Here is a 24,740-nt window from a genome sequence, read left to right on the forward strand (position 1 = left end):
AAACAATGGATTCACAATGATAATAGTAACACATTTATTTGTTATTAAATTATGTATGATACATAGGGAACACTTTCAATACATTTCTTTTACAACAATTACAACAAAAAAATGCAACAAAGAGTATTTCAGATTTCTTAAATCTTTTCATTCAGGAGCAGGATGGATCACTGAGTGGAGGAGCAGTGGGACAAGCGGCAGGACTGCACTATATATTAAGTTTCATAGAGATTGCAAAATGTTATTTGTGAGGTCACTGAAATATTACCGACCCTGTACATCACTGTGCTTGAGTTCTTCTGCACTGTCACATGATTAATTATTAAATCAAGTGCATGGGACGTTAAAACAATCCTGAAGATTACAAACTTGATAGCAAAAATGAAAAGTTGCAGATCTTTTTGATTTTAAAAAAAGAACAACAACTACATATTATGCAGTAAAAAGGAGAAATGCTTGATTTGTTTTTTTTGTTTTTTTAAACGAGCCACACACTAAAATTGATCTTTACTGCTCCAAAAAAAATGGAGCCCTTCAATTTCATACTTAATTTGCTGACTGTTACAATTTACATATAGGCAAATCCAGAACTTAAGTGCTTATTAACATTTACATATTTCCTGCTTCTTTTTTTTTTCTTACAGGCCGTATCACAGCAGAGATGCACTAGAGACAGAATGAGAAGTGACCAATGGACACCGAACTTGTAAACAGTCATAGTGGCTCAGCCTGAAGCTCCAGCAGTTTTCTGTCATGCGTCGATCCACTGGTCGTGGCGGGAAACATCATAACACCATGGACCTCGTGGTCAGACCTGTCCGTGGCCTTTGGTTGATGAAACTGCTAAACTAGCTTAAAATCAGTGACTGACGGCTGCCGTGAGACCGACCGGACCTGATTTAAAACCTGAAGTCAGCACATCTGGCTCACCGTGGCTAAGCTAATTCAGCACCGACAACCAGAAAGCAAATAGTGTCAGTAACGGGTTTCTGTGGAAGCAGAGAGTCACCACAGTTTCACATCAGTGAGCTCCATGTCGCCCATAATCTCCAGCTGGTCGATGCTACTCAGGTCCTGCACCCGGTGTCTGAACTCAAACAAGTGAGAGCCGTTCACCGCCAGCTTGAACTGATGGGGCTGACAGAGGAGGAGAATCTGAGAGGGAAATAAAAACAGGACAAACACCGGCCGTTAGTGACGAGGACAGAGCAAACAGGAACCAGAGTAAGTTCAGAGACACGATCATCAGCAGCCTGATTAGACGCTTTTGTGAGCAGCGGTCCGTTTTACGCATCTGAGACTTCAGCACGTCAAAGCTCGTGACAAATTCAAGCTGGACCAGCGCTCACAAAAACACGGATCTCGGCAGCTGATGACGATCACGTGTTCAAATTTCCGCTGAGCATCGTTCACAACGGGAAAAGTCTCGAAGCTCCGACAGATCCGACATCCAGAATCCAGAAGAAAACAACATCGCTTTGAAAACGTGAACGTTTCAGGCGACTCCTACCTCAAAGTAGTCCCCTGAAGAAAAGGGGAAGAAGGGCAGCTCCCGCTCCTCCTGACCCCACGATTCACTCAGGTACGAGTTCCTGATGAACACGCTGGACTTCATGCGGGGGTTCAGATGGAGAGCGATGTTCTCCGTCCTGCTGTTACGGAGGTTCACCGTGAAGCTGGAAGACAAACGGAGACGTTCGGTCCGCCTGTCTTCTCCTGGACGTTACCGAACGTCAGGTTGCCGTTATTCGTTTCGTCACGTTACCTGTGAGGATACATGCTGATCTGTCCTTTTATGGTGATGTGCCGTCCTGGGCTCAGTCCTTTGAGGATGCTGCCTTTGTAAGGGAGGCTCTGAAATGACAGCGGAACCTTAAATATGAGGCCGCAGCTTTGAGCAGCGACGTATAAGGAGACGGGAATATTCATGTGAAATGTGCAGATCGTCGGCTTGTTCCCAGAAATCAGCGGTTATTCTGAGCCGACAGCGTCAGACAGAGATGTGATCCAGTTTTAGGGAAAGCCCTTTTTTTGGGGTTTTTTTTTTTGGAGATGACTCAAATGGAAAAACTCACCAAGTCACCTGATTCTGAATATATTGCCTACGAGAGAGAAAAGATCCGTTTAGACGAGATTACGCAGAACTTTGTGTTAAAGAAACGCACATCTAACCACAAAAACAGATCCAACCGAGGACGGGAACTCACCGAGGACGGGATGTAGCCGATAGCATGAACCTTGACTTCCCCGGAAACAGAAAACGTGTCGACCTTGTTCAGAGGAAATCTGTGCTTGTACTCCAGCAGGTGAGAACCATTTACCGCCACCTATGGGTGAAGACCGGTAGATCAGCATCGCCCGCCGGTCAAAGCGAGAGGACGCGTTTAACGCCTCCGTCCTCCAGTTCACTGACCTTGAAGACGTCGTGGTGCACCAGGATGATGGTCTCGAAGGGGGCGCCGCGCTTGTAGGGCAGCTGGTGGAGCGTCTCCTCTCGTCCCCAGCTCTCCTGCAGCAGGGAGTTACAGACCACGCAGGGCGCGCCTCGGAAACGAGGGCTGAAGTGGAGGGCGACGTCGGAGCGCGGCTTGGTGCTGCAGCCGCTCGACAGGTCGACCTGGAACCTGCAGAGAGGCAGCGAACACACAACTGCACTGGAGCCCTGAAGGTCCCGCGGCGCGTCCACGGCACACGTTATACGAGTCAAGACTTCGGTCCTCTCGGGCTGGACGGCGAAGTTTGTTAAAGAGCGTGTAAACTAAAAATGAAAACGAGTTTCAAGTTCCTCACCGCAGAATCATGTCGTTATCGACCATCCGAATTTGAACAAATAAAAACAGGAGCAAGTATTATAAATTAGGCTTTGATATAGTGAGAAAATGAGCCGTCTACTGGGGGGGGGGGGGCGTGGCTGCAGGGGGCGTGGCGTGGCTGCAGGGGGGCGTGGCTGCAGGTTTCCAGAGTGAATCTCAGGAATCTCCTTCTCGTGGTCGCCACCTTCTAATGGTCACCTCCTTCTCCTGGTCACCACCTTCTAATGGTCACCTCCTTCTCCTGGTCACCACCTTCTAATGGTCACCACCTTCTAATGGTCGCCACCTTCTCGTGGTCACCACCTTCTAATGGTCGCCACCTTCTCGTGGTCGCCTCCTTCTAATGGTCACCACCTTCTAATGGTCGCCACCTTCTCGTGGTCACCTCCTTCTAATGGTCACCACCTTCTCGTGGTCACCACCTTCTAATGGTCACCACCTTCTCGTGGTCACCACCTTCTAATGGTCACCACCTTCTCGTGGTCACCTCCTTCTAATGGTCACCACCTTCTCGTGGTCACCTCCTTCTCGTGGTCGCCACCTTCTAATGGTCACCACCTTCTCGTGGTCACCTCCTTCTAATGGTCACCACCTTCTCGTGGTCACCACCTTCTAATGGTCACCACCTTCTCGTGGTCACCACCTTCTAATGGTCACCACCTTCTCGTGGTCACCACCTTCTAATGGTCACCACCTTCTCGTGGTCACCACCTTCTAATGGTCACCACCTTCTCGTGGTCACCTCCTTCTAATGGTCACCACCTTCTCGTGGTCACCACCTTCTAATGGTCACCACCTTCTCGTGGTCACCTCCTTCTAATGGTCACCACCTTCTCGTGGTCACCACCTTCTAATGGTCACCACCTTCTCGTGGTCACCACCTTCTAATGGTCACCACCTTCTCGTGGTCACCACCTTCTAATGGTCACCACCTTCTCGTGGTCACCACCTTCTAATGGTCACCACCTTCTCGTGGTCACCTCCTTCTAATGGTCACCACCTTCTCGTGGTCACCACCTTCTCGTGGTCACCACCTTCTCGTGGTCACCACCTTCTCGTGGTCACCACCTTCTCGTGGTCACCACCTTCTAATGGTCACCACCTTCTCCTGGTCACCACCTTCTAATGGTCACCACCTTCTCGTGGTCACCACCTTCTAATGGTCACCACCTTCTCGTGGTCACCTCCTTCTCGTGGTCGCCACCTTCTAATGGTCACCACCTTCTAATGGTCGCCACCTTCTAATGGTCACCACCTTCTAATGGTCACCACCTTCTCCTGGTCACCACCTTCTAATGGTCACCACCTTCTAATGGTCGCCACCTTCTCGTGGTCGCCACCTTCTCGTGGTGCCTCTTCAGTTGTTGTGTTTTTCTTTCACCTACCTGTCGGCCTCGGGAGGCACGGTGCCCTGGATGATGATGATCTCCCCGGGGTGCAGGCCTCCCGGTATGGGCCCGGTGTACGGGACCACCTGGCGCGGACATGTGACGTTAAAAGCTCTGGATGTCGCAACACTTCAGATTAAGTCAAAGAGGTTTAAACTAGCAGGTCCGCCATGATGGGAACTAATGCAGACAGTTTGATCTGTGCTAGAGAGTCCATGACGGGACGAGGAGCACTGCAGGATGCAGACAACAACAACAACAACAACAATAATAATAATAACAGTAAGCCTCTTACCGGATTGAGAACCGTGTGTTTTGCCTTTGCCACCGACATGGAGCTTCTTGCGTCAGACTGCGACACGCAGCTGCGCTGAAAGACGACAGCTTGTTGTGTCTGCAGCTCTTCTGCGCTACACGGGCATCTTCTCTCTGTCGGCCATTACCAACTCGCGCATGCGCAAATGCTACCACGTGATCGGGTCCACGGAAGGAGCAACAGAACCGGGGCTGCCCCCCTCCCCCTCCCCCTATCTCCCGTTAAATGTTGTTAAAATGGATTTTTAAATTGTAAAAAAAATAAAAACATCTCAAATGATACGAAACATGGAGGCTCGGTGTCACGTTATGATCCGTCCTGCTTTATTTACTCATTAGAAATAAATACTTGTTTACTAAAGTAAATTACATTGTTCGTACATTTAACTTTATATTGAGCAACTCGACATCTACAAGCAGAATCATAAATGGACTATAATTTAATGAGCTTTTATTTCCCGATCCGTTGGTACGTGAACATTATTGTGCTCATTTAGATAAGCTCATACCTGCAGACGTGTTTTTATTGTGCATGCTTGTTGTGTTGATCCCGGACGGACTCCGTCACGCGAGGCTGCTGTGATTGGTCGTTTAACTGTCAGTCAACTGGCCACCAATCCATTTTACGTGAACCCTAACCTTATCCCGCCCACAACGTAGCCCGACAACCAATCACAGACAGAGCAGTGACGTAGCTGCAGTGACGCTCCGTTCTTCTAAATGTATTTTCAACACTGCGGAAGCGTCTGTCTTTTCTCAAACTCCTCCGACCACAATACTGGAAAAAAATGGCTGTTAGTGAGTGTCTTGCAATATATTTGTTAATTTTGTAAGTAGACTTGTTTTCTTACAAGAAGATACTGATTGTAAATGTTGTGTTTCAGAGACAGTTGCTGCTGTTGCAGTGGGATCAGGTAGGACCAACACGTGTTTCCGTTTCATTACATTACATTACATTACATTACATTACATTACACTACACTACATTACACTACATTACATTATACTACATTACATTACATTACATTACACTACATTATACTACATTATATTACATTACATTACACTACATTACACTACATTACATTACATTACATTACATTATACTACACTACATTACATTATACTACACTACATTACACTACATTATACTACATTACATTATACTACACTACATTACATTACACTACATTACACTACATTATACTACATTACATTACATTACATTATACTACATTACATTACACTACATTATACTACATTACACTACATTACATTACACTACATTATACTACATTACACTACATTACATTACATTATATTACATTACACTACATTATACTACATTACACTACATTACATTACACTACATTACATTACATTACACTACATTATACTACATTACACTACATTACATTACATTACACTACATTATACTACATTACATTACACTACATTACACTACATTACATTACACTACATTATATTACATTACACTACATTATACTACATTACACTACATTACATTACACTACATTATACTACATTACACTACATTACATTACACTACATTACATTACATTACACTACATTATACTACATTACACTACACTACATTATATTACATTACACTACATTACATTACATTATACTACATTACACTACATTACATTACATTACACTACATTATACTACATTACACTACATTACATTACACTACATTATACTACATTACACTACATTACATTACACTACATTACATTACATTACACTACATTATACTACATTACACTACATTACATTACACTACATTATATTACATTACACTACATTATACTACATTACACTACATTACATTACACTACATTACATTACACTACATTACATTACATTACACTACATTATACTACATTACACTACATTACATTATACTACATTACACTACATTACATTATACTACATTACATTACATTACATTACATTACACTACATTATACTACATTACACTACATTACATTATACTACATTACATTACACTACATTATACTACATTACACTACATTACATTATACTACATTACATTACATTACATTATATTACATTACACTACATTATACTACATTACACTACATTACATTACATTATATTACATTACACTACATTATACTACATTACACTACATTACATTATATTACATTACACTACATTACATTACACTACATTATACTACATTACACTACATTACATTACACTACATTATATTACATTACACTACATTATACTACATTACACTACATTACATTACACTACACTACATTACATTACACTACATTATATTACACTACACTACATTATATTACATTATACTACATTACACTACATTACATTACACTACATTACATTACACTACATTACATTATACTACATTATATTACATTACATTACACTACATTACATTACACTACATTACATTATACTACATTACATTATACTACATTATATTACATTACACTACATTACATTACACTACATTACATTACACTACATTATATTACATTACACTACATTACACTACATTACATTACACTACATTACATTATACTACATTACATTACACTACATTACATTACATTATATTACACTACATTATATTACATTACACTACATTACATTACACTACATTATATTACATTATACTACATTACATTACACTACATTACATTTCACTACATTATACTACACTACATTACATTACATTATACTACACTACATTACATTACATTACACTACATTACATTACATTATACTACATTACATTACATTACATTTCACTACATTACATTACACTACATTACATTATACTACACTACATTACATTACATTACATTATACTACATTACATTATACTACATTACATTACACTACATTACATTATATTATACTACATTACATTTCACTACATTACATTATACTACACTACATTACATTACATTACATTATACTACATTACATTACACTACATTACATTATATTATACTACATTACATTACACTACATTACATTATACTACACTACATTACATTACATTACACTACATTACATTATATTATACTACATTACACTACATTATATTACACTACATTACATTATACTACATTACATTATACTACACTACATTACATTACATTATACTACATTATATTACACTACATTACATTATACTACACTACATTACATTACATTATACTACATTACATTACACTACATTATACTACATTACATTACACTACATTATACTACACTACATTACATTACACTACATTACACTACATTATATTACATTACATTACATTATATTATACTACATTACACTACATTACATTATACTACATTACATTACACTACATTACATTATACTACATTATACTACATTACATTACACTACATTATACTACACTACATTACATTACACTACATTACACTACATTATATTACATTACATTACATTATATTATACTACATTACACTACATTACATTATACTACACTACATTACACTACATTACATTACATTATACTACATTACACTACATTACATTACACTACATTACATTACATTACACTACATTACATTATACTACACTACATTACATTACATTATACTACATTACACTACATTATATTACACTACATTACATTATACTACACTACATTACATTACATTACACTACATTACATTATATTATACTACATTACATTTCACTACATTACATTACATTTCACTACATTACATTATACTACATTACACTACATTTCACTACATTACATTACATTATACTACATTACATTTCATTACATTACACTACATTACATTACATTATACTACATTACATTACACTACATTATATTACATTATACTACATTACACTACATTACATTACACTACATTACATTACATTATACTACATTACATTTCATTACATTACATTTCACTACATTACACTACATTACATTACACTACATTACATTACATTATACTACATTACACTACATTATATTACATTACATTATACTACATTACATTTCATTACATTACATTTCACTACATTACACTACATTACATTACACTACATTACATTACATTATACTACATTACACTACATTATATTACATTATACTACATTACACTACATTACATTTCATTACATTACATTACATTATACTACATTACATTACACTACATTATATTACATTATACTACATTACACTACATTACATTTCATTACATTACACGACATTACATTACATTATACTACATTACATTACACTACATTATATTACATTATACTACATTACACTACATTACATTATACTACATTACATTTCATTACATTACATTTCACCACATTACATTACACTACATTACATTACATTATACTACATTACACTACATTATATTACATTATACTACATTACACTACATTACATTACACTACATTACATTACATTATACTACATTACATTACACTACATTATATTACATTATACTACATTACACTACATTACATTACATTACATTATACTACATTACACTACATTACATTATACTACATTACATTACACTACATTATATTACACTACATTATATTACACTACATTACATTATACTACATTACACTACATTACATTACATTATATTACATTACACTACATTACATTATACTACATTACATTACATTACACTACATTACATTATATTATATTATACTACATTACATTATATTACACTACATTACATTATACTACATTACATTATACTACATTACACTACATTACATTATACTACACTACATTACATTACATTATACTACATTACATTATATTATACTACATTACATTACACTACATTACATTACATTATACTACATTACACTACATTACATTATACTACACTACATTACATTACATTATACTACATTACATTACACTACATTACATTATATTATACTACATTACACTACATTACATTATACTACATTACATTACACTACATTATACTACATTACATTACACTACATTACATTATATTATACTACATTACACTACATTACATTATACTACATTACATTACACTACATTATACTACATTACACTACATTATATTACACTACATTACATTATACTACATTACATTACATTACATTATACTACATTACATTACACTACATTACATTATATTATACTACACTACATTACATTACATTATACTACATTACATTACACTACATTACATTATATTATACTACATTACACTACATTACATTATACTACATTACATTACACTACATTATACTACATTACATTACACTACATTACATTATATTATACTACATTACACTACATTACATTATACTACATTACATTACACTACATTATACTACATTACACTACATTATATTACACTACATTACATTATACTACATTACACTACATTACATTATACTACATTACATTACACTACATTATACTACATTACACTACATTATATTATACTACATTACATTATACTACATTACATTACATTACATTATACTACATTACATTACACTACATTACATTATATTATACTACACTACATTACATTACATTATACTACATTACATTACACTACATTACATTATATTATACTACATTACACTACATTACATTATACTACATTACATTACACTACATTATACTACATTACATTACACTACATTACATTATATTATACTACATTACACTACATTACATTATACTACATTACATTACACTACATTATACTACATTACACTACATTATATTACACTACATTACATTATACTACATTACACTACATTACATTATACTACATTACATTACACTACATTATACTACATTACACTACATTATATTATACTACATTACATTATACTACATTACATTACATTACATTATACTACATTACATTACACTACATTACATTACATTATACTACATTACATTTCACTACATTACATTACATTATATTATACCACATTACATTACACTACATTACATTACATTTCACTACATTACATTTATCTGACTCTTTTATCCAATAAGTTCATTTCAACCATGAGGGAACAAAACCAGAACAACAGGAATCAAAAAATAAAATTTCTTGTAGAAAGCCTCATCAGAGAGGAGGGAGAGGAGAGGGAGGAGGGGTAGAGGGAGGAGGGGGAGGGGAAGAGGGAGGAGGGGAGAGGAGGGGGAGAGAGAAGGGAGGAGGGGGAGAGGGAGGAGGGAGGGGAGGAGGGGGAGGCTGCTCAGAGACAGAAGGAGGACCGTCTCTGTTGAAACCAGACTGGTGGTCAAGAAGGTTGTTATGGTGGAGATAGGAGGAGAGCTGGTTGAAGATAGCTCGCTCAATAGTTTTAGAAAGAAAGTTAAGAAGAGAGACGGTCTGTTGTTGTTTACTTCAGACGGGTTGAGGAGGAGTTTCTTCAGGAGGGTTCACTCTCCTTCAGAGAGTTCAGGAAACACCGTTGACAGAGAAGAGGTGATGAGATGGAGAGAAAAGGAAGAAGGTCTGGAGCAACAGACTGGAGAATATGGGATGGGATGGGGGGGGTGGAGGTTACCATGGTAACAACTTGATTGGGAGACGGGGGTGAAAGAGGAAAGCGAAGGGGATGAAGATGAAGATGATGGACATGTAGTTACAGAAGCTGGGTTTGAAAATGAGGAGCGTATATCATCTATCTTTTTAGTAAAGTAGTTGACAAAGTGGCTTGGTGGAGGAGGGAGGAGGGAGGAGGGGGGAGAAGATGGAGAAGATGGAGAAGATGGAGAAGATAGAGAAGATGGAGAAGATAGAGAAGATGGAGAAGAGCTGTTTGGGGTTGGAAAATGAGGATTGAATTCTGGCCCCTGGTTTCATTTTTAAAACACATTAACGTAACAAAAAAAGAAAAGTAAAAGTCGTCATCGTGCATGATTATCACCGTGTCGCTACAAACGACGTGTTGTCGTCCATGTGCAGTTGCCGCGGTGCTCCTGGCGCCTGTTGCTCTGGGGGTTGTCGGGTTCACCTCGGCCGGGATCGCAGCAGGCTCCTACGCGGCCGGCATGATGTCCACAGCGGCAGTTGCTAGCGGAGGAGGCGTGGCAGCCGGAAGCATGGTGGCTGTTCTTCAGTCGGCAGGTACCGGTTTGATCCCGGCTTGATCCCGGGTTTTTAACTGTTGTTTCTTATTTGGGTGCATTCAACAAACACGAAGCCCCCTAAATACCCTGAAATCCTGCAAACACGCTCACCTGTTCACGCAATGATCCAATCAGCCAATCATGTGGCAGCAGGTGCAGCGCATGAAATCCTGCGTTTAGCTGGCTGGAAATATTCCTTCTGATACTCGGGTCAGAGTTTGGTGTCCATAGCGTGAATCCAAAGGGTCCGGCTGGTGGTTGTGGTGCTATAATGTGGGGGATGTTATTCTTTTTGGGCCTTTTTAATATCTGTCATGGTTTGAAGGCCCAGATGATCGTTTCCAGCATCTTCTCCAACATCAACGTGGCCACAAAGAACTGAAGCTGTTCTGAGTAAAGGGTGTCACAATTATGTGTGTGGTGAATCTACCTTCTGAGTCTCATGAGCTCTGCTTGTCTTTAAAAGGAGGATTTGTCATCCGACCGATGACCTGATTCACCCTGTCGATGCTGTGATTGCGGTGTAGGTGCTGTGGGTCTGTCGGTCGCCACCAATGCAGCCGTGGGCGTCGCTGGAGGCGTCATTGGAGCAGCAGGGAGTTTGTTCACAAGCCTCTTTACCAAAAAGACAAAATAATAGTTCAGTTTAAGATTGTCAAATCAAATTCTGGTGTATTTCTCTGAATGTCCAGGACTGATTTTTAGTAAATGAAGTGTTCGGTTCTTTATCTCCTTCTCGATTCAGAATATATCTGTTTTCAACAAACAGATCGTTTCAGCAAAACAAGATCAGATCAAGATCAAGATAAAATCAAGATAAAGATCAAGATTAGATTTTTTTATTTTATTGATGCTCGAGAAATGTTCAAAATTACTGCATTAAAATGAATATACCACATGACTCTGACCAGTGATATGTCATCACATGAGGATTACCAACAGGAAATCTTCTACATGTTGTACTTGATTGATGGAAGTCCAGCTTTTATTAAAGGTGTTGGTATATTTAAAGTTATTCTCCACCTCAGTGACTGAAATTTTGAGACACATTAATGCTTCTCCTCTCCACCGTAAAACATTTGTTTGGATGTTTTCCACATGTTTTTATTGACTAGATGGAGATAGTTGTTCATTCAATAAAAAAAATTGAAATATATATGTATAAACTATCACGGTTATCAAATGAGGTTGCAATTCCTCCTCCATTGGCAATTGCAGAATATGACATCATTTGGCACAAAGGGAGCCTGCTGCTGTTTTAGCTGACGTGTTGCATTCAGGGACACAGTTGCAACATACTCTGAACTAGATTTTGATATTTGAAGATTTACATGTTAAATTGTGTGCTGTGGTGACTCGTGTCACGTGATGTCTTAGCTGCTCCTATAAGGCCGGCGGCCTCAACTATTTATGAAACACAATGAAAATGAAAAGTAATCTTTGTTGAAGGAACAGTGTCCTACAGTCAAAGACAAACATTATATTCACACATTTCTTTCATGTCAGCTTGGCTGAGGTTGTGAATATAATGTCAACATGGGAGTGTCTGAATACTAGTTTCTATTTGTGAGAAACGACACTAACTTCCAACATCTGAACACTAGAGGGCGCCACAGGAGCACGAGACAGTTTGGATGAATCACCACACCAAAGGTTTCTGGAAAACTGACACTTCAGTGTAAAACAATTATGATATCCGCAGTTAAATTATATCATAATATTGTATTCTATTATTTCATCTATTCTTATTTTTATTTCTGTATTCTAAGCTTGGGCAGCCAAGGTACTCTGTCAGTTCATAATGTTCTTCATGTTTTTAGGTTAAACAAATAAAAACAAAGAAAGCAGTGAGGAAAAAGTACGAATTTGAACAGTAATGTTTTCAGATTCTAACTTTGTGTAAAAACTGGACCTCGACATGAGCAGAGTTTGAACTGAAAAGGTTTCACTGATACTACATAACTTCCATACAGCAGGATATGTCTCTCCCTACTGATGGTAGGTAGGTAGGTAGGTATTTACTTTATTAATCCCCGAGGGGAAAATTTTTCGCCACAGCAGCATACATACAGGAGCAATAATAGAAACAATAGAATAAAATAATAATAGAATAGAATAATAGAATAGAAAAGCAATCAAATATAAAATGCACAGTACATACAGTATATATACAGTACATTAAATATCTATATATATTATATACAACAAACCAATAAACACAGTCAACATATATATATATATACATACGGTACAGTATATATCTATATATATAATATATGAAGGTTCAGTATTACATCAACATTCACTCTGCTCACTGTATTTCAGTTCGTAATTTAAATGTGTAATTTAAATTCGTGCAAATGCCAAAGACATTTAATCCTCAAAGTATGTGCTCGATCTGTATTCTGGAACAACAACAACCCGCTTTTCGAGTTATAGGGATTTCTGGTAACGAAACGTGACGCAGCAAGTTTCGTTTATCCTGAAACCACATCCAGCCCTCCTTCATAAAGTCAGCTCCTCATCCTGGTCTCCACAATACGACTAACATGGGCTTGTGTGAGTAGATTTCGCCTTAAAGCTTTGCTGCACTTGCTTTCTATCATTTCTACCATTTAATGATGAAAAGCATCACAGAAACTGTCCTTGATGCGAGCTGAGCTGCAGTTAGATGTTTATTTTTGTGTCTATCTTGTGTTTCAGTAACTTTTGCAGCTGTCGTCGCGGGAGCAGGTAGGACAGCGCTGGAAACCATTCCGGTTTTCACTTGGTTATAAAAAAATAAAAAATAAAGTCTTAGACTTTATTATTAGTATGAATTAGTGGCATGCATGATCCACGTGCTGGTTCTGAATACACCTCTTTTTGTCAGGGGGAGCGGTGGTCGGTGCTCCTTTGGTTCTGGGGGCCATAGGTTTCACCTCAGTTGGGATAGCAGCAGGCTCCTACGCTGCAGGCATGATGTCCTCAGCAGCAATTGCTAGTGGAGGAGGGGTGGCAGCGGGGAGTCTGGTGGCTGTTTTGCAGTCTGCAGGTAAAGACTGAACTAAATCACTAACGGAATGATGTTTGCAGTTGCCACTGTACTGAGGTTTGTAATGTGTGCAGGTATGGCTGGTCTGTCGGGAACAGCCACTGCAGCCGTGGCCAGTGCCGGAGGAACGGCGGGGTTGCTGGCTGTACTCATCTGAGTCATGAAGGAATAATTCAGAAGGAAGGATTTACTTTTTCCGACTGGAATCAACTGCCAATAACCTCAGTGCACTTAATAAATAATAGCTTGGCCTATTCATATACCAATCTGCTATATGTACACTTTAAGTTTTTTTTTGTACTTCTGAGATGCCAAACAACATTTCTGTCGTACTTGTACTCTGCAATGACCTTAAAGTTGAATCTAATCTATTATAAAGTTACTGAAATCTGAGGGCAGGCATGTTGTCAAATAATAAAAAAGAATAAATCAAATAATTGCATTTTAAAAAGTGTTTCCTGCTTTTTTTGTATGATCTATATAGACTGTGTGTCTGTCTGTCTTTCTGTTTGCGAAAGATAATAAGATTGGTTAACTCTCAGGTGTATCACGATGCAGTCTTCACCTCTGAACTTCCTGTGAGTACATATGAGGGCTTTATTTGCACACCAGCTGACTACAGCGTGGTCCAACTCTCTGTAGCTCTTTTCTGCGACTTAAGTTTCGTTTCTGGAAAAACCAAACCTCGCGTGGTTTCTAAAAGTCAGCCCAGTTGCAGCATTGTCGTCAGATAATAGAAAGACATGGATCCCGGTAAGTCATCAGACATTTAGCAGACACATTTCTGAGCTCAATGACAGCCATCGTGTTAATTGTCTTTGGTCAGGCTTGCTGATGTTTTGCTTGTAGTTACGTGTTCATGTATGTTCTTGTGTTTCAGTGACCGTTGTGGCTGTTGCAGCAGGAGCAGGTAAGACCTCAGAAGAGACTGAAAGAGTCACTTGGCTTTACTTTTTCATCTGAGTTGAAACCTTTTATTTAGAAAAAACCTTTGGTGCATGCACATTTATTTTTTGGATTGATTTACAGTGAACCCTCGTTTTCCGCGGGAGTTACGTTCCAAATAGAAACCGGGAAGTAGGAACCTTTATTTTTTTATAATTATTATACAATGAAATACTCCATAATACATTGAAGCCAAAGAACAAAACCTTTTTACAAGCCCAAGCATTTGTTTAACAAATAAAAGTACTGTATAAATGTGTTTTTTACAAATAACTACTGTACTGTAAAATAATAATTTGAATCATCAATACGAACTGAAGGCTTCAAATTGCTGAGATCGGCACCGCCCCACTGCGACCCGAGTCATTGGATTAGAACGGGAGGAAATGAAACATGACTCCTGCATCCTGACTCCGCTCTGCAGCGGGTCTTTCTTCTAAAGCCGGCGGTGCAGGTGTGGTTTTTCGAGAGAAGAACATAGTTATCGGTAGTTGTTGTCGCTCTTTTTTCTTCTGGGCAAAAAGATTCTTATAAACCGACATGCCACCATCGATTATTTTTAATTTGGCAAGCTGTTTTACGTACGTGTACATATTAAACCGCAACGTTATTGACAAACAGGTAGAGAAGAAGCGGAGAGACTGTTTAGCCAATCAGAATGCAGAACACAATGCACGATGCAAATCCGTGAAGCAGCGAGACCGTGAAAGGTGAACCGCGTTATAGCGAGGGTTCACTGTACTTCAATCATGTATTAACCGTCTCTGCCTTGTTCTCGTCCATGTGCAGCAGGAGCGGTGGTCGGTGCTCCTTTGGTTCTGGGGGCCGCAGGTTTCACCTCAGCTGGGATAGCAGCAGGCTCCTACGCTGCAGGCATGATGTCCTCAGCAGCAACTGCTAGTGGAGGAGGGGTGGCAGCGGGGAGTCTGGTGGCTGTTTGCCAGTCAATAGGTAAACATCATAGTTAGATATTTCATATGGTTTGAGCTGTTGCATGTTAATGGTGATATGATAGGTGTTGCAGAAACAATCAAAGGTGAATCATGTGTTTTATAACTTTTCATAATATCCTCTGTAGTGCAGCAGCATCACTGTAAAATCCACAAGTGTGAAATTATAAATATCTTTGTTTAGTTCCAGAATTGTGAAGAAGTAAGCAGATGAGGTTCAACAACAACAGACTACAGTACTGATGGAAATGTTTCTGTTTCATTTACTTCTTTGGTATAAAAACAAAGCTTCTCTGCAGCTTGATCATGTGATCAAATTCATGATTTTTTTGGAAATCAAACCTCACATGTAAATCTTGCTGTAGGTGCTGGTCTGTCGGCGACTGTCGGTGCAGCTGCGGCTGGAACTGGAGGAGCTGCAGGATATGTGGCTAGTTTCTTCTTTTGAAAGTCAAGAAGATCATATATTTCCTTTTGTCAAGTTTCAAATTCTGTAACTTTAAAGCACTTTTGTATTCTGAGAAAGCTTAAAACTTTGGTTCTGTGCCGTTAACTGAAATCTGCCATTTTATTTTGGTGTTTCTGCAAATATATTTACTTTGTTCCAGCTTTCACAAAATAAAAGCAATGTTCCAATATTATGCATCTGAAAGTGTTGACTGACTTATTGTCTTATTTTAAATGAAGTATTTTACTGTTTAAAAACTGCAAAGGTTTAAACCTCAGGTGTATCACTCAACAAGTTCCAAGCATGTATATGGTGTTATAATCTTATTTAGCATTCAAACAGACAATTTGACACCCAAACATTAAGTCTACAGTCAACAAGGTTTTCTTTACAACTTATTAAAGAATGTTGTGAATGCAGGTTTAAAGGAACAATCTGAACTAAACTGGTTTATCAGCTCTGATGATCCAATGATGAGGAAGACTAATCCTCAGAAATGTTCACTGTTTGTTTCATCTCCTGTTCTTCGTGTTTTCTTAGTTGCATATTTTCCAAAACACTTTAATGAACTGTTATAAATTGCAATCAGCACAAAAATAGAGAAAAAACCTCCAGCGGTGCAGGCATATCAGGATGATACACATCTTGGGCGAGGCTACAGCATCCTGTTTCAGAGTCATTGGTCCTGGTATGATGTTATCAGCTGTTTCCTTGAACGTGTGTTGGTGTTTGTCTCCCCCTGCTGTCATGAGGAAGAATCATTTTGACCACTGATCATTTCAATCCTTTTTTAGAGGTCTCTTCCTGGTGTCTCTAAAGTAACACCAACCTTTCATAGACTTGTGACTCCTGCTTTTTATTCTGATTCTTAATTGTGAGAAAGAAAATTGAACTCTTTTCACCTCTACAACCCACTGAACATTTCTCAAATTGCTTTCCAATAGGAGAAAAAGAGGGACACAGTAGTTGTTTTTAAAATAGATATTTTTACTTCAATCTTGAAACAGAAAAGTCATCCACAATTACTTATTTATCCCAATTTTACCCAGATTTATTATCTGACAGCAGCATTGGTATTCTTCAAAACTAATTTGCTTCACAGTCATTCAAAGAGAAGTAAGTGCAACAGCATCAATAAGATCACATGACAAAATTAGACAGACAGGCAGGCAAATAACATGGGAGTCGCTGAGCTTTCTGCACTTTAGGAGCAAGTAGCAAAAGTTAAAATTGCACATGGTGGATGTCAGTATATGTTCAAAATTATCTTGTCTTCAACAGGAAGAAACATTAAATAAATATAAAGTCACACATTCAACATTTGCAATATACTGAATTTGTTGTCTTCAAATACATTCATATACATTAATCGATCAGCTCCATGTACAACATACTTACAACAACGACATGCAACACTGACAACAAAAGAAAAAACATGAACAGTGAGAAAAAGGCACAAGTTTTACTTTTAAATACACAGAAAAGTAGTAAAGTGATAAAATTGCGCAAATCCATAAATCTGCTTAAAATTCAAATTATTATCAAAAATAGTTTTAATTTTCTTAAAGTTTCCTGATGTCTACAATTTTTATACCTAATATTTTTGAATATTTCTTGGCCTAAGTTAATGTGTTTTATTTTTATAGGGCTTTTAGTCTTTCAAAAGGGCCGTACAACTTTTACAGATGTGGGTCAAATATATATCAGTCAACATAAGAATTTGGGAGTTTTTTGGTTCACGAGATAAAAATTCCAACTGCAACTAGAAATTTGAAACCGCAGTGAGATGTTTCTGATGAGACAAGCTTTATAAAGGGTTATAATGCTTAATAAATCAGTTATAATAATGCAGTTATAAATATTGGTAAGAAATAAATTTAGTTATCGACTGCATTCCTTGTCCACAAAATACAGCCGATCAATCAAAGCTTCTTTTTTTTTTCTTAATCTAAACATTGTCCAGTTTAATTGGAATTGGTAAAACAAGTTAATGAAGGCATTTCTTACAACTTATAAATAATTTATGGACAATATAGATCAAATTGTTTTGAAATTATTTATGATATTGCATCAACTGGGTTTTATTCTTTACCATAATATATATCATAATAATACTTTCCCAGCAACATCAATCTGCTGAGTGCCAAACACCAAATGTCCCTCATGTCTCCTGCTTCTGTGATGTCACGGCTACTTGGATGTCGTCTCTTTGTCCTTCGTTCCTTTGTTGGCCACTTTCTGAGCTATCCCATAGGGCACGTGGCACGCCACTGTCCCCATTTCCGCCGCCCCCTCCACATGAAACATCTGGTCATCAAAGAAAATATGCGGCCGGATCTTCTCTAGCATCGGACCCTTGGGAGCCCCTGCGAGAAAGAGGGCCTCGTCAATTTCCAGGCCCCACGAGCGCAGAGTTTTTAGGGCTCTGGTACCAGAACTGGCTGCGCTGCGAGCCGTCACCAAGTAGGTCCGGATGGGACAGTCCATGCGCTGGCCTTTGCCGTAAAACTTCTTCTGCAGCTTTCCCAAAGCCTCCAGGAAGCACTTGAGTGGCCCCTGCAGGTGGAGCGAAGGATGAACAACAGTGAGATTGACATTACAAAACCAAGATAGAAGAATAAAAAGGTCAAAGTTTAGACAAAGCCCTTCGAGATTAAAATGGCCGTCTCAGACACACGGAGTGCGAACTTCTTTGTTCGTCTCAGTAAAGTTAAAGATGCTCAGAGGTTCCCTGCTTAGTTGGAAGCAGTGCAAACATGTCTGTCTACTCACTTTCAACTTCAGCTACAAATTAATCTCTTTTCATTGTCTTATTAACAACAGGACTTTACTGGAGACAATTTTATTCTAAGTAAAAGCACATTTCTAACAGCAGCGCTATTCTGATCATTGCCAGTGTGTGTATACTGTACATGGTCCAGAAGCTTGTTTTCATGGGCCTTCTCGTGCTCGAAGAACTTGTCCAGTCCATGGGCCTTGTAAATACGCTCTGACTCATCAGAGAAGAGGACGGCGTCGCCATCAAAAGCAACTCGCAGCTGAGTCTCCGACACTTCCTTCATCTTCTCTGGAGTGAACATGGTGGCTGCTGCTATACCTGGTTCACACAGTAGTAGATGCATGATGGACTGCGTCAGCACTTTTCATCGGTTGACATCACTTTTTGAACATTCAGCACACAGCCGAGACAAAGAGGAACTGTTACATCACGGTCTCTCGGCGATAGGTGGGGCATCGCTCTTTGTGCTCACCTTCTTCCAGAGCCTCACGGACCTTGACCGGGTCAGCAGACAGGTACAGGTTAGCGTGGTAGGCCTTCAGGTAGCCGATGGGACTGTTGCCTCCAGTCATACAGAAGCGCTCGATGAACAATTCTGCAGAGAAGTTATTGATAGTCAGACACAAAGATCACCATCAAGGCTGCAGATTAGGAAAACAAAAAGGAAGAGAAAACCCAGAGTGACATGAAAACACCCAGAAATGGGATGTAGTTTTGGGCAGTGCAGATTTGTGTGGTTGGCGTGAGCACATCGGTGGGTGCAGCGTGTGAGGCAGCCTGCAGAGAGCTGGGACTGTAGGTCCCAAACTCCCACTCCTTCTCCTCAGGGGGACGTAATGCACGATAAAAGATCCAACTAATACCACTGCCACTCCCCGTTCGTCCATGAGGGACAACAGCGACCCTTTGAACTTAGATGCAGTCTGTTGACACGCAAGGCTTCACAAAGGAAACAAAGAAAACAGCTTCAGTTGAACGGGACAAGAGACTCTTAGATTACCGCCGTTCTCTTTCTGCCTTTCTTATTCTCTTATCTGGTCAACAGAGGAAACGATGACACTTCCATGTCTGTATGACCCGGGGAGGACACCGGGTCATGAAGTCACTCTCAGTGTGGGAATAGAGTGAACTGGCTGTGGAGAGCAGCTGGAGGCTCTTCAGGATGGCTGCATGTTACTGGAGTCCATCTGTGTTTGTGTCTGTGACAGTATGTCCATACATGGACCTGCGCTATTTGTTATCAGTTGTTCAATTTAGACCGTTATTATAGAAAAGGGGGACCGTACTGATGTGACATAGTCAGCAGGACAAACATGACTATCAGAACTTAACTGACCCTCCGATATGAAAGTGAAAATGAAGGATTGAATCAAGTCAGAAAACAAACCTTATCAGCAATTACTCCGACTCTAATTCTATATTTTTCTTATTCTTAGATATCTCATCGGCCTGTTTCTCACAAATTTCAGACTTCTAAAACTTCTTTTGACTTCGTTTGCTTCGTTTTGGGCTTTGAACCCTGCTTCTAGTCTTTGTGCGAAGCTCGCTTCATATTCATATTTAGCATTCAGACACGAGAGTTGTGCCAATTTTCTTATACAATGATTAGAAAAAAGTGAATATACATTTGCCAAAATGTGGATGTGGAAACCACAAGTAGCAGTCCTGTCTTCAGTTTTGAGAAAATGCATTTTCTAGATATCCTGATGACTTTTTAAAGGATTTATTTAACTCTATTTTATTCAATTTACTTACATAACTTAATTTTCACTTCAACCTTTGTTTAATCTGAGAAAACAACCAAATTGAGAGACATAGTTTTCAGTGGACAATAAACAAATCTTAACTGTTTTTAATAAATGTATTTTATGATCAGATTTACAATAAACTTGTGGTGGTGGCAGCTGACTAAATGCATAGATTGTACCAACACAGCATTGTAATAATTTTTCTTTTGTACATGTAAAAGGTTGAAAACGCTGTCGTGAAGTTTTTATTCTGAAACAGACACCCCTCTTGTTTTTTGGAGCGACCGGTGTGAAGAACTCCGCTCACCGAGTGGACTTGAACGCATCGCGAGCCAGAACAAAATGGCGCTGGCTCGATGAAGAAGATCAGCCTCTTCATTGATCCTCAGGTACTGTCCAACATGGTTCACCCCTTTAGTTTACTGTCACGACAAGGTCAATAATTCAGGAACTACTCTGCTGTGTTTTGAGATGACTGACGGATATGTGATGTCGTTAATGCTCGTTAGCCTGTTACCTGTTGTGAACGTAGTTCTGTATCTTTGAGAAATTATTTTATATCCATATACGTTATTTTCATGTTACTTAAAATGTTAAAGCCTTTCCGTGTTTAGAAATGAGTTTCACCATAAAATGTTGTTTAGTTTCTTTTATATTGCTGTTCAGCTGTTCCCGCCACCGTCCGCCATCTTGTGCTTTTTGCCAACTGACTAGAGTTTATTTTAAATTTGGTATTTTCAATAGTCATAAATTTAAGTTGGGGAACAGAAGGCATTTTATTTATTTTTCTAATTACTGATATTTTATTTGCACTTTTCTGTATTTTCCTATTGTTTTGAACACTAATGTAAAAGTGTCCTCCAAGAAAACATGTCGACATGGAGTCACAATAAAATGGCGGGCGACGCTGGCTGTGGGTGTTCACCGGAATAAAGGACATCTCACACACATGCCTGTTGTTATTGGTGTGAGACGTGTTGTTATTGGTGTGAGACATGTTAATGGTGTGAGACGTGTTGTTATTGGTGTGAGACGTGTTATTGGTGTGAGACATGTTGTTACTGGTGTGAGACTTGTGTTATTGGCGTGAGACGTGTTGTTATTGGTGTGAGACGTGTTGTTATTGGTGTGAGACGTGTTATTGGCGTGAGAAGTGTTGTTATTGGTGTGAGACTTGTGTTATTGGCGTGAGACGTGTTGTTATTGGTGTGAGACGTGTTGTTATTGGTGTGAGACTTGTGTTATTGGTGTGAGACGTGTTATTCTTGTATTGGTGTGAGACGTGTTGTTATTGGTGTGAGACATGTTGTTATTGGCGTGAGAAGTGTTGTTATTGGTGTGAGACGTGTTGTTGTTGGTGTGAGACATGTTGTTATTGGTGTGAGACGTGTTGTTATTGGTGTGAGACATGTTGTTATTGGTGTGAGACGTGTTATTCTTGTATTGGTGTGAGACGTGTTGTTATTGGTGTGAGACATGTTGTTATTGGCGTGAGACGTGTTGTTATTGGCGTGAGACGTGTTATTGGTGTGAGACATGTTGTTATTGGCGTGAGACGTGTTATTCTTGTATTGGTGTGAGACATGTTAATGGTGTGAGACGTGTTGTTATTGGTGTGAGACGTGTTATTGGTGTGAGACGTGTTGTTATTGGCGTGAGACGTGTTATTGGTGTGAGACGTGTTATTGGTATGAGACGTGTTGTTATTGGTGTGAGACGTGTTGTTATTGGTGTGAGACGTGTTGTTATTGGCGTGAGACGTGTTGTTATTGGCGTGAGAAGTGTTGTTATTGGTGTGAGACGTGTTGTTATTGGTGTGAGACGTGTTGTTATTGGTGTGAGACGTGTTATTCTTGTATTGGTGTGAGACGTGTTGTTATTGGTGTGAGACATGTTGTTATTGGCGTGAGAAGTGTTGTTATTGGTGTGAGACGTGTTGTTGTTGGTGTGAGACATGTTGTTATTGGTGTGAGACGTGTTGTTATTGGTGTGAGACATGTTGTTATTGGTGTGAGACGTGTTATTCTTGTATTGGTGTGAGACGTGTTGTTATTGGTGTGAGACATGTTGTTATTGGCGTGAGACGTGTTGTTATTGGCGTGAGACGTGTTATTGGTGTGAGACATGTTGTTATTGGCGTGAGACGTGATGTTGGCGTGAGAAGTGTTGTTATTGGCGTGAGACGTGTTGTTATTGGTGTGAGACATGTTGTTATTGGTGTGAGACGTGTTGTTATTGGTGTGAGACGTGTTGTTATTGGCGTGAGACGTGTTGTTATTGGCGTGAGACGTGTTGTTATTGGCGTGAGACGTGTTGTTATTGGTGTGAGACATGTTGTTATTGGTGTGAGACGTGTTGTTATTGGTGTGAGACTTGTGTTATTGGTGTGAGACGTGTTGTTATTGGTGTGAGACGTGTGTTATTGGTGTGAGACGTGTTGTTATTGGTGTGAGACGTGTTATTCTTGTATTGGTGTGAGACATGTTAATGGTGTGAGACGTGTTGTTATTGGTGTGAGACGTGTTATTGGTGTGAGACGTGTTGTTACTGGTGTGAGACGTGTTGTTATTGGCGTGAGACGTGTTGTTATTGGCGTGAGAAGTGTTGTTATTGGTGTGAGACGTGTTGTTATTGGTGTGAGACGTGTTATTGGCGTGAGACGTGTTGTTATTGGCGTGAGACGTGTTGTTATTGGCGTGAGACGTGTTATTGGTGTGAGACGTGTTATTGGTATGAGACGTGTTGTTATTGGCGTGAGAAGTGTTGTTATTGGTGTGAGACGTGTTGTTATTGGTGTGAGACATGTTGTTATTGGTGTGAGACGTTGTTATTCTTGTATTGGTGTGAGACGTGTTGTTATTGGTGTGAGATTGGTGTTGTTATTGGCGTGAGACGTGTTGTTATTGGTGTGAGACGTGTTGTTATTGGTGTGAGACATGTTGTTATTGGTGTGAGACATGTTGTTATTGGTGTGAGACATGTTGTTATTGGTGTGAGACGTGTTATTCTTGTATTGGTGTGAGACGTGTTGTTATTGGTGTGAGACATGTTGTTATTGGCGTGAGACGTGTTGTTATTGGCGTGAGACGTGTGTATTGGTGTGAGACATGTT

General features: G+C 38.9%; 4 protein-coding genes and 1 long non-coding RNA gene across 5 annotated transcripts; 3 read left to right on the top strand and 2 right to left on the bottom strand.

The window, feature by feature from the left end:
* Positions 1 to 10: 10 nt before the first annotated feature.
* On the bottom strand, positions 11 to 4,598 carry lgals8b (galectin 8b). The gene is made up of 8 exons (XM_069718882.1): positions 4,497 to 4,598; positions 4,199 to 4,287; positions 2,414 to 2,624; positions 2,208 to 2,327; positions 2,076 to 2,102; positions 1,766 to 1,854; positions 1,511 to 1,676; positions 11 to 1,155 (listed from the first exon to the last, which is right to left on the bottom strand). The coding sequence occupies exons 1-8, from the start codon at positions 4,533 to 4,535 to the stop codon at positions 1,006 to 1,008; spliced, it is 891 nt and encodes a 296-aa protein (XP_069574983.1). The 5' UTR covers positions 4,536 to 4,598; the 3' UTR covers positions 11 to 1,005.
* Positions 4,599 to 5,304: 706 nt separating this feature from the next.
* On the top strand, positions 5,305 to 12,739 carry LOC138632963 (interferon alpha-inducible protein 27-like protein 2A). The gene is made up of 4 exons (XM_069718902.1): positions 5,305 to 5,314; positions 5,401 to 5,430; positions 11,561 to 11,722; positions 12,252 to 12,739. Exons 1-4 carry the CDS (start codon positions 5,305 to 5,307, stop codon positions 12,359 to 12,361), a joined length of 312 nt encoding a protein of 103 aa, XP_069575003.1. The 3' UTR covers positions 12,362 to 12,739.
* A 1,291-nt stretch (positions 12,740 to 14,030) lies between these two features.
* LOC138632952 (interferon alpha-inducible protein 27-like protein 2A) lies at positions 14,031 to 15,209 on the top strand. Its single transcript, XM_069718884.1, has 4 exons — positions 14,031 to 14,283; positions 14,428 to 14,457; positions 14,597 to 14,758; positions 14,833 to 15,209. The coding sequence occupies exons 1-4, from the start codon at positions 14,274 to 14,276 to the stop codon at positions 14,913 to 14,915; spliced, it is 285 nt and encodes a 94-aa protein (XP_069574985.1). The 5' UTR covers positions 14,031 to 14,273; the 3' UTR covers positions 14,916 to 15,209.
* A 110-nt stretch (positions 15,210 to 15,319) lies between these two features.
* LOC138632953 (uncharacterized) lies at positions 15,320 to 17,291 on the top strand. Its single transcript, XR_011311844.1, has 3 exons — positions 15,320 to 15,511; positions 15,639 to 15,668; positions 16,493 to 17,291. It is a non-coding gene; the product is annotated as an uncharacterized lncRNA (long non-coding RNA).
* Positions 17,292 to 18,066: 775 nt separating this feature from the next.
* On the bottom strand, positions 18,067 to 21,944 carry LOC138632956 (cytosolic 5'-nucleotidase 1A-like). The gene is made up of 3 exons (XM_069718887.1): positions 20,353 to 21,944; positions 20,014 to 20,198; positions 18,067 to 19,657 (listed from the first exon to the last, which is right to left on the bottom strand). Exons 1-3 carry the CDS (start codon positions 20,450 to 20,452, stop codon positions 19,292 to 19,294), a joined length of 651 nt encoding a protein of 216 aa, XP_069574988.1. The 5' UTR covers positions 20,453 to 21,944; the 3' UTR covers positions 18,067 to 19,291.
* Between the last annotated feature and the right edge of the window lie 2,796 nt (positions 21,945 to 24,740).

The sequence above is a fragment of the Brachyistius frenatus genome, unplaced genomic scaffold (genome assembly GCF_029030835.1).
Source record: "Brachyistius frenatus isolate BFR_SWC_R1_liver_20210118 unplaced genomic scaffold, ASM2903083v1 Contig_201, whole genome shotgun sequence".
NCBI lineage: Eukaryota > Metazoa > Chordata > Actinopteri > Embiotocidae > Brachyistius > Brachyistius frenatus.